Raw genomic sequence first — 11,300 nt, 5'->3', positions numbered from 1 at the left:
GGTGGCCTCTTTTGCTGGAACTTCAGTTATAACAAGTGACGTTCCAGCAACAGAGGCCAAATAACGTCTGAGGTCAAAGTCACTGGCAGTGAATACACGTTCGGCAGCTAATAAACCATGTAAGTAGCCTACTTGTCATTTCTAAAGTATCTTTGAGTTTCGCTATCTTGTCTAATCATCTTTACCTGCTCAGCAGCTTTCAGAACACGGTAAAAGTTGTGGAAAGCCAGCTTCTCCAGGTCAGCTCTAGGCCAGCCACGGCTCAGTAGCTCCGCGAAGAGGTATGGGTAGGTAGACACGTCCTTCAGCTCTCCAACATGACTGATAATGAACATTAAAGAAAAAAAGTACAGCAACGATTCAACCAACCAAACAACCAATAAAACAGTCAACCAGTTAAGCAGTTAGCCAGCCAGTCAAACAATCATTTAGGATATAGCATATACGCTCTTTTTTTAATTTGAAATGTGAAATATCAATGTGAAATATCAGTTTGCATTGCGTTATCATTACCAGACTGCCTGATAAGCAACACACGCATCTACTCTCTAGTTTTTCTTCTTCTTCTTCAGCGTTCGACGATGGCTACACTCTCTAGTTAAATCAAGACACTTTAATAAATAGAGGGTGTGAAGAGCGTCGTTGTTACGTGGATCTGAACACTTCGCCGTCTTTCTTCTGCTTCACTGTTTCGAGCTTCGAGCTTGCCCCACTGGGAGAAGTTTGGTTCTGTCTGAACGCCGTTGCGCTTCATAGTCTATTGCCCGAATTATTGATTGCCAGATCTACTTACTCCATGCCATCGAAATCCGCGCCTATTCCAACGTGATCCGGTCCCGTGATTGACTTGATATGATCAAGGTGGTCTAGAACATAAAAGTATGAATAAACTCATCGGCTTAACAGAGAGAGCGAGAGAGAGATCAAGTCAAATCAAATCAAATCAAATTTTATTTTACGAGGGTTGTGGCATAAGCAATATAAACGAGCTTCTTTTCAACCAGCCCTCGCCCAGAGAGGGACTACTCTAATCTTATATACATACACATACAAACGTAAAACAATTACAAAAGATAAACATAGTAAAAAATAAAAAATAAAAGGCAGAAAAACTATTCACAGGACTACATACACGTTGCAGGCTATACACAAATTCTTACGTTATGATCAAAATTGGGAATTACCAGAACATGTTTAATGAAATACTGATGCTATATGGACAGATATGATCAATATGAAAATAATCAGAACGAAGTCTTCCATCACTGTGACTTTTCGTAGCCTAATTTGACATCAAATGTAATGAGAGAGAAAGAAAGAGAGAGACAGAGACAGAGACAGACACAGAGAGAGAAAGAGAGAGAGAGAGAGAGAGAGACTGCGGGAGAAAGAGAGAGAGAGAGAGAGAGAGAGAGAGAGATAGAGAGAGAGAGAGGAAAAGAGAAAGAGGGAGCAGATGGGATGCCAGTTATTTGTGTTTTTGTCTTTTTCTGACATGCACAACAACTATGAAGATATTCGCTCAACTCATATGAATGGAAAATAACTCCCTTCGTTGTAGAGTTACACTTGCACAATAGCGCGCAAAATTCATACATGACACGAACGCATTCTTCCATGGGAATTGGACTAGCAATATCGTGGGTTGCATTTTTTTTTTTTTTTTTTTTTGGGGGGGGGGGGGTCACCCTGTACGAGAGGATGAGGCTTCCATAACGAGGCGGGAGTACAAGGGATGGTGTGCGGGGGCCATCTTGGAGTCAAGCGTTTGAAAGGGGCATTTCGGGTTGCTCATTCAGAAAAAAAGTACCCCTACCTGATAAGGGGAACTCAGCCACCCCCTCCCCCCTAGATTCACACACATACTGCGCGCACACACACTGGGCGCGCATACACACACACACACACACACACACACACACACATCCGCGCGAGCGCACGCACGCATGCTCGCATGCACATCACATAAATGATAGAAGCAGTGGAGGTAATGACAGTTAAGTGCACCTGCGATTTGGCTTATGGAGGCTGTCCTGTTGAAGGTCGTGTCGTAAACGTCATCCTGAGTGCAGTTGATGAAGTCTGGGTAGAAGTTGATCATGATAATGCCACCGTTATTACGCTGTGCATCAACAGAAACGTGTTTATCATGTCATCTTTTGTCATTACCAAACTAAGAGCTTGCTACACATTAACCTTGGTGTGTGTTTTCTTGCCCAGAAGATAGCTTTCTACAACTTATGTCGAAGCAAACACTGAAGGAAAGCGCGTGGCGCTTTGAACAAGGAAAAGGACATGAGTGTAGTATCCGACTGTAAGTCTGTAAGTCTCTTTGCATGTGAAGCTGTAGCGTAAAAGGAGAGTCGACGAGTTAGTTCAGTTTTGACACCTTGACTGCCAACTAGTCTAATTACAGCAAAGGGCCTCCCCAATTCTACTCATGGGGTCCTGCTCAATCGTAGACTGACATTTTCTTCGTGTCTCATGGGCGGAAAATTGGTTTAAACAATTAGAAAAATCCATACCGAAAGAAAATGGTCATGAGCCGCCGAAAAGAGCATCATGTTCAAAATGTGAATTAATGTCAGTCTTTCTGGGGAAAGGAGAAAACTATGTGTCCAGTCTCTTCTCTACTCGCGGAGAAGGGTCATAGTAGTATGTAAAACAATTAAGAATTCCATACTGTGTTTTTGAATAAAAACATGCCCTTTGCGACAGAGGAAATATCTATAGCACTGGGCGGGGATATAGCTCAGTTGGTAGCGCGCTGGATTTGTATTCAGTTGGCCGCTGTCAGCGCGAGTTCGATCCCAGGTTCGGCGGAAATTTATTTCACAGAGTCAACTTTGTGTGCAGACTCTCTTCGGTGTCCGAACCACCCCCCGTGTATACTACATTGGGTGTGCACGTTAAAGATCCCACGATTGACAAAAGGGTCTTTCCTGGCAAAATTGCTTAGGCACAGTTAATAATTGTCTACCATACCCGTGTGACTTGGAATAAGGCCGTGAAAGGTAAATATGCGCCGACATGGCTGCAATCTACTGGCCGTATAAAATTTCATCTCACACGGCATCACTGCAGAGCGCCTAGAACTGTACCCACGGAATATGCGCGATATAAGCCTCATTGATTGATTGTATACCAGCAAAAGATACATCTCGAGGGAATCCTTTGGTAGTTGTACGGTAATGACCCTGTCTAATGTGGCAGATAGTGTCACAGTTCATGCTGTGCATACTGATGATAAATGTTTTTAACGCCCTCGTGGTTAAACCATAAGGGGCATGTTCCCGGGTGTTACCCCGACTTTAGTCTGTACCATAGTTAAACATTTTGGGTTTCATTCTGGCATGGTAGGCTGCGCTCACCAGCAGTCGCAGGACGTCGTCCGGCACGTTACGGCGGTGCGGGCACAGGGCGAAGGCCGAGGAGTGGCTGAAGATGATCGGGGCGGCAGACACGTTCAGCACGTCATACATGGTGTCTAGCGCCGCGTGAGACACGTCCACCAACATCCCCAGTCGGTTCATCTCGAGCACAACGCGCTGCAGTACCAGCCAGCCGTGTGTTCACACAAAAGATATAATGAATCAAAACACAAGCAAGCTTATGTAATAGGAACGTTTAATTGTGACAAAACAAAACGTTACGGTCACTGATCTTCTACCCAACGGTCTTGTGGACAGAAAGACGAACACAGAGTCTCGCTTGTGTCTTCTGAACGAGCTTCTGGACAATATTTAAGATAAGTTTATTTTCTGAATTATAAGTGTTCGTCTGTCTGTCCACTTAAAAGACCGCTGGGTCGAAGGTTAGTTATTCATAATTACAAAGAACTTGCAGCTGCGGGTTCTTAAAAAAAATATGTTACTCAAACTGCATAAATATGACATTGAACTAGAAAAATCTGTCAGGGTGTACCTTTCCAAATTGCGACAGGCCGTGGTGTACAGGTGTGTTTATCACCGTGTTTGTTACGCTGTCAGCCCTGGCGAAGAAAAGAGTTTTGACAAAATATATTTTATACCAATCAAAAATAACAGTGTTAAAAAAAGGTGTTTTACTGATATTCACACTTTCCAATTAAAATCTCAGTTCACATGACTTGCTTTGTCCTTTTTGCAATTGCCGATTGCGTGCCGACGTGGTTCGGTTAAAGACTTGTCCATTGTACATTGTGCTCTTTCAGTAATTCGTGCTTACAAGTTGACAAAACTCCAATTCCAACAGAGCAAAAGATCTTAAACATCGGCGTTAAACCATTGTAAAGATACATGTAACGTTACAGCGTTTAACGTTACCATGGCGTAGCACAGTTCCAGGTCAAGGTCATGTAACGCACGCCCACTTCGTAATAAATCCGCAACACACCCAGGCTGCTGTCGATCATGTGACCACCCTCCAGGCCAATCAGTGACGCAAACTTTCCAGCGTTGAATGCCTCAAGAATTCCTGACAAATGAATTGAAAAACTAAAATTATATTAGTTTCACAAGGAAGCCTGTACGAAGTCGCCCCCCCCCCTTTTTTTTCTTCTCCCCCTTACGTTAGGTAGCCAAGCAACATGACGTTCCTTATCATATTACTATATATAGCAGTATCCGCCTTCCTCCTAATTAACAGCTAGTTATTCAGAACGATGTTTTCTTCTTTTACGTTCTTCCTTCCTCCCGTTATCCCTTCCCCTCTGTCTTAATTTTAAATCACCAAACATCGTACCATCGGCGGAAGTGACGAAGCGAAAGAAGTCGCTGTACTTGTGGGTAAATCGCTTGATGAGGTCCACAGCTCTCAGGCCTTTGGTCACGCCGTCACGGTACTGGGCGCTGCAGTTGGTGAACACTGACCACAGCTGGAACATATATATAGCATTCCAACCACTTTAAACACGATGAGATCAATTTCATCATGTGCCCACCAGGACCACCATGGGTGTCCAAATCTTAGGGATAAAGCCAGAAGATAATGTCAGTCTTATTTGATGTTCTAAGATTGATTAATCTAGCATGTTGTTGTTGTTGTTGTTGTTGTTGTTGTTGTTGTTGTTGTTGTTGTTGTTGTTGTTGAGTATTGTTGTCGTCGTTGTTGTTAATGTTCAGTAATCCTGTCCGTGTGATATTGTTTGCATCAGTATCTGTTTCATCTGAAACTGTGTGGCCATACAGAAATTAAATCAAATCAAATCAAATGGCCATTATTATCTCAAACATGAGAAATTACAAGATATTGTTGTACAGTCGAACCTGTCTAAAGAGACCACCCAAGGGACTGAGCAAAAGTGGTCTCTTTATACAGGTGGTCTTTATGGACAGGTAATTTATATAGTCGTAAAAACCGTCGGGGATCCTTTGGGGTGGTCTTAACGGGCAGTTGGTCTTCATGGACAGGTGGTCTTCCAGGGCAGGTTCGACTCTGTATCAAAAATGGGCCCGTCAGACACCTGAGATAGCCTTCAATCAAATCAGATAGAGAAGTTTAAGATGTTTTAAACTTTTGAGCAATAAGCCAAACCGGCTCGGTGAGGGAGGTAACATACTGACTTGCGCTCCCAATAGTCCTTGTCTGATGCGCGGAATATCCGTCTGACTGGGGTGATCCGGCCGGTGCTGAAAGTAGTCCCACATATTCTTGCGCATGTCCCAGCCCTCCATGCGACCCCCGAAGTCGAGCATGACGTGCCATGGAAAGTCGTTGTGTCTGTGGAAGGGCAACAGATACAGCATAATTGTGGCTAAAATCATCATCGTTGTTTTTCTCGTTGTCAGTAGCAGCAATTACAGCAGCAATACCACCACTGCTTCCTACATCGCCACCACCAACTCTCGTTTCTTCTTCGTCGTTCTATCTTAGTTTACGGTGTGCGGATATTTTGGGCGGTGAATTTATTGTGACGGTTACCCTCCAGTTTCTCTGCTGTATAGCGACAAACACTTTTGGGGGGCTAACTTAAAGAGAACAAAAAATTGTCATTGTCTTTTCTCTCTTTTCAATTGCCTCTCATAACAATCTCCAGTTAATAGGGCTACGATTTCCTCTGTTTCTTTTAATCAAAATTTTGCACACTGAATCCATTTCTACCATTTCCAAGTAGAAAAGTCAACAGACAGACAGGCTAAGTGGCATACATTTATGCACAGACTGACGGACAAACGGACGGACAGCAGATCAGACAGACAGACAGACATACAGACATACAGACAGACAGGCAGACAGACAGACAGACAGACAGACAGGCAGACAGACAGACAGACAGACAGACAGACAGGCAAGCAGATAGATATACAGACTAAGTGGCATACATACATGCACAGACTGACGGACAAACGGACGGACAGCAGATCAGACATACAGACATACAGACATACGGACAGACAGGCAGACAGGCAGACAGACAGACAGACAGACAGACAGAGGGACGAACGGACGGACGGACGGACGGTCGGACGGACGGACGGACAGCAGACAGACAGACAGACGGACGGACGGACAGACAAGAAAGAGATAAAAGCCGACAAAGCAGCAACGACGAGTATGGACTGACCCATCCACCATGGGCACGGAGTCCATGATTTGTTGCGCAAGGTGAAGGTGATACTGTGTGAAGGAGGCAGCCTCGAACAGCGCGGTCTTGCGGCACACATCTACACCAACACGCTGACATTACTCCACCATTGTCACCATCGAAAAGGCGTTGCAGCAAACTCCTTCTCGTAAAAACTTGTTCGGCTCACCATCTCAGGCTTTTAAATCGGATAACGCCATCTCTCCACTTGGTCACATACCAAACGTGAACAGCCTGGGTCCTCTCTGTAGAATGTTGGATGAATTAATTGCTTCAAAAGCCACTAATTCATTCAAACAAAGTTTCCATCTGACGACCGTATGTGTTAATGTTCGGTATGTGTCCAAGTCGAGGGATGATCTTATCAGAGCCAAACTGTTTTTGCAAGAAGGAGTGTGCCTTTACGGGCGTGATAGAAAACGGTCATACACACAAAACACTTGTAAGACAATCAGAAACTGAACCATGTACGTGTGGATTGTAGTCAACTTTCGCGGAAGATGAAGGAGACTTGGTTTAAACAGTTTTATTCAAATAATTACAAATAACAATGCCTCATACAATCAATGAAATAGATGGGGCACAACAAGCAAAGCTTGTCAACATGCAAAGACTTGACCAATTGATTACCTCAAAATATGTGTCTGGGAAATAGTAAACGTAAATTCACAAGGTTGTAAAAAGAAAGCCTGCATAAAAGAAACGTTTCGTCCGTGCGTGCGTGTATGTGTACTCATTGATGTAGGAATGTCTGCGTTAGGCAAACAAGTTACGTGGTTTTGAAACGTATATATTCAAAAGCTAAGCCAGATTTTAAAGTTCTGTTTAAAGCTCGTTTTAACTGTTTAAAACTGAAAAGAATACACACACAAAACTTATGGAATACAAGCAGACAAAATACACATAAGAATCCTGTGTATTTTACCTTTTGTCGTGCTGCACTCATACAGGTTGCGGACAAGGTAGGCTTTGCCCTCACACAGTTGTATCAGGCACCCCACTGCAGCACCTAGGGCATGCAGTGAAAATACATAATAAAAAGTCGGAAAGCATGTAACGTAACATAACTGTTTTCTGCTCACTAGCCATCTTTCTGTGGTCGTAGACACCAGTTTCAGTCACAGACGTTGCACACAGACGTTAGTTGTAATATTCCTACGTACACACATTTCCGCATGCAGGAAAAAAAAATGGGTAGCGCCGTATACTGTATGGCAGCTCGCTTTCCCCAGGGAGAAAGCAGCCCGAATTTCTGTGAGGTTACCCTCATGGACTATATAAAATCTTATCCTTATCCTTATCCTTACAGGCGTATGTGCAAAAGCACAGGTACATACGCAAACGCATACACGATTACACCCACAGACACGCACAATGCGCTTTTCACTTACTGAAATACACCCACACAATCATGGCAATGTCAGCAGCACTCTTCAACGGTCGAGTATACACATTATTTTTACATGATGAAAATAAAAATAAGAATGAATCACACTGCCCCTTGCCTGTGTGAGCTTCCTCAAGTCAACTACATATCTGGGTTAGGTACACAGCAATAAGAATGCAACCGCACGGATATAAGTAAAGAGGTCAAGTGTACCTCTCCTTCTCACACATTGGTGAATGTACTGTTCATACCACAACACGTTCTGGTGTGCGAATAATAAGCCTGCGCGCATTATCATTTGAGTTACGTGTCGAAGCTTTTCATTTTGGAGTGACCTGTTAATTTTGATAACAATCGAAAACGTGGTGTTTTTTGGGCAGCATTGCTTTTTGACAATGTCATGTCATGTCGTTCTGTGACCGATAATACTTTGATTTAGTGAGTGAGATATTACACCTAATCTGCCTGTGCTACTTTATATGGTAAAGCATGAGATTGGGTAAACTTAGCTTGTCAGATAACAACCGATCGACATATATTTATATTTTATTTGTGATTGTTATTACTTGACATCTGCACAGGCAGTGTAGGTATTGCGATCCCCCATGCTCAACATGACAAATGATTAAACAGGCCACTTCATCCATCGCAACACCCCGCCTGCTCACGTACTAGGTAGATCATAAGTGGTAGTTGTTTTCCATTCCTTTTCGGCAAGGTCGAATTTCGGTGTTCAACTATAGTTGTTTTGCAAGTTGGTTTCTTTTGGAAGACATCTTCGACCCCCCGTCATCACCACCGCGTGGTGATAGTATCTAATTGTGCATGTTTTTAATTTCATCTTGACAGTAATGGCTGCAGACGGTGAAAAATAGTGGCAGTCGGGCGCTGACTCCATTGGCTAAAAGTAGGACCATTATTGCATGGACTTTAAAAAAAAACGTACGTGGGTCTGATCAACACGTTTAATTAATCACATCTCAAAAACAACTAATTATCTTTGAAAGAAAACTTCATTAACGGGTGTGCCCGCTTTCAATTGCACGTTTTGGCCATTCATGAAACCTCGGAAATTGAATGAAAGCTAATTTCGACGACGATAGCTGAAACCTTTTAGGCGTCACTGAAAATGACATAAGTAAAGCGTTGACAGTCTGTGTTAGGGTTGAATGCATTTCATTTCAAGCAATAGAAAACTCAGAAAAACCGTTCCCACAAACGGATCTCAATCGCCCCCCTGCCCCGCAGTGGTAAAGAGGCTTTTGTTTCCTGATGGTGCTTGCCGCGACAGGTAACAGTCGGTAAAGTTTTCTTGCTCAGTTCTCTGTTCTCTTCCACGGGCACTATCCTGGAGCTGGTAAAAAAAAAAAAAACGCGGACTTGTAAGCGTAAATTTTGATATTCTGTGAAACACGTTCAGTATACTGTTGGAACTTAGTTTGCGTGGTTCTGTACCACAGATGTTTCACTACATACATGCATCAGTGACAGTTTTGGGATCCACCTGCGGGCGGGATCCATCACTGACGCCGAACGTATGGGTCGAACTCGACCACTTCGACCCGTCCTGGGCGATTGCAAAATTGGCCACCCCGTCGGTATATCTTGTACACAGTGGGTAACGTATACTTGTTTGCGACTTCACCTTCAAGAAAACAAGTTGGATTATACAGATTTGGGAGGTGGGAATACGTTTCTAATGATACAAATCATCATTAAAGAAATGTGTGTCAAACGGATGATCGGCGCGCAATAGTAAGCATCGTCCGCAATGTACAAGAACATTCGTTTCCCTGTACCCATCGTGGTAGCTTACTTCAAATGGAAGAGTCCATCAACATGACTTACCGCTCTGTTTTGAGACAAAACATTTCGGCTACATCAATGTGTCGTCCTTTATTGCATGTTGAATTCCTGATGCCCGATGTCCCGTCTCGGACGGAAATCTGACATATATATTATGAACCTCTTTTCTTTTTTTTTACCATGCAAGCAAGCAATTAACAAGCCCACCATACTCCAATGTTGTTGTTGTTGTTGTTGCTGTTGTTGTTGTTGTTGTTGTTGTTGTTTGTTTGTTTGTGGTTTTTTTGTGGGTGTTTTGTGTACTTGTTAAGAGCGGAACCATCACGTGACTCCTGAAAATATATCGCGAGACTCTCTCTCTCTCTCTCTCTCTCTCTCTCTCTCTCTCTCTCTCTCTCTCTCTCTCTCTCTCTCTCTCTCTCTCTCTCTCTCTCTCCATGCCGAGAGTGCCCTATGTACCTTACCTGGCTGTCTTAGCCAGTGCGCCACTGGTTGCTTTGACAGGTACGTTGGATTCCATGCCAGAGTTCATTGGGTAATGCACTGGTAGCCAGCCACGGATGAAGTGGTCGGCCAGATTAGCTGTGCTCCGCCGCAGAATGGAACAGCGGTCACAGAATGGCAAGCCGGGCGGGAGACAAAAGGCAGCGGTGGGAGAAAAGGGCACATTAGTGGCAGAAGCACGGGGGATATCGTCAGCGTGAAAATGGATCCCATTTGGCCGCCAGGTATGGCGAGCGGAGGACCGCGATGAGACCTGGGTCAATATTGATGGTGAGTCTTTAGCAGACAGGCCGTGTTGACACAGCGGCTGGTGCTTTCCCCCCGCCCAGCAGCTCAGGCGTGGCAGCAAGGGAGGGATTAACGCGGGGGCAGCACTGCCTTTATTCTCATCGCGTCACGCTGCCCGAGTCCAGCAAGCCAGAAGAGGGACAGGAGAAGGCTGAAGACCAAGTGGACGTCTTGAGAAACCCAGGTCCGGCCGTTAATCCCTACACGCCCCCCCCCCCCCCCATCCTCTGGCCCGGCCTGAGCAAACAGAACGACAGTAATCAAATGGACGGGACAAGTATTTTGTGAAGACCTTGCCTGATTACCCCCTGTTCCCCATAATGCCTTACCTGCCAGACTTGTGTGTGCTCCCGTATTGCACCAATATTGAAGCGCGAGTTACCAAAATGTTGCTTCGTCTCTTGTCACTTTTCAAACCCAATCCAACAAATATTGAAGTCAAGACATCGTCCTCCTCGCGCCAGCCAGTATGCATGTTTGACTAAAACACTAAGGGTTCTGTTTACCAAGAAATATTGACTCAGTTTTGCCAAAATGTTGAAGTTGGTAGTCTTCAGATTCTATGAAAAGATAGGCGCGTGTGTTTTTGAAGTGGAAGAGTTGATCTTGAGCGTATGTTTCTACTCGTTGCAAATATTGAACCTGGACCGGCGTGTATTGGAACAGGATCTCTTTCAGGCGTGTGTGAATGTTGCTTTTACTTTTGTGGCCAGTGTTGGTGGAAAGAAATAAGAAAGTACAGATATTCCC

General features: G+C 44.2%; 1 protein-coding gene across 1 annotated transcript in view; it reads right to left on the bottom strand.

The window, feature by feature from the left end:
• The window catches only part of LOC138976304 (dipeptidase 1-like), a 10,474-nt gene extending 2,358 nt beyond the window's left edge, over positions 1-8,116 (bottom strand). The window contains exons 1-11 of the mRNA XM_070349156.1: positions 7,957-8,116; positions 7,491-7,574; positions 6,545-6,644; positions 5,544-5,700; positions 4,723-4,855; positions 4,305-4,455; positions 3,925-3,991; positions 3,372-3,548; positions 2,008-2,122; positions 794-866; positions 186-321 (exon numbers count right to left, since the gene is read on the bottom strand). Coding sequence (XP_070205257.1) covers positions 186-321; positions 794-866; positions 2,008-2,122; positions 3,372-3,548; positions 3,925-3,991; positions 4,305-4,455; positions 4,723-4,855; positions 5,544-5,700; positions 6,545-6,644; positions 7,491-7,574; positions 7,957-7,978 — 1,215 coding nt within the window. The 5' untranslated portion in view covers positions 7,979-8,116. The remainder of the gene's footprint in view (positions 1-185; positions 322-793; positions 867-2,007; positions 2,123-3,371; positions 3,549-3,924; positions 3,992-4,304; positions 4,456-4,722; positions 4,856-5,543; positions 5,701-6,544; positions 6,645-7,490; positions 7,575-7,956) is intronic.
• Positions 8,117-11,300: the final 3,184 nt, after the last annotated feature.

This window comes from Littorina saxatilis, linkage group LG1, assembly GCF_037325665.1.
Source record: "Littorina saxatilis isolate snail1 linkage group LG1, US_GU_Lsax_2.0, whole genome shotgun sequence".
NCBI classification, from domain to species: Eukaryota; Metazoa; Mollusca; class Gastropoda; order Littorinimorpha; family Littorinidae; genus Littorina; species Littorina saxatilis.
This window is presented reverse-complemented; position numbering and strand designations above follow the sequence as displayed.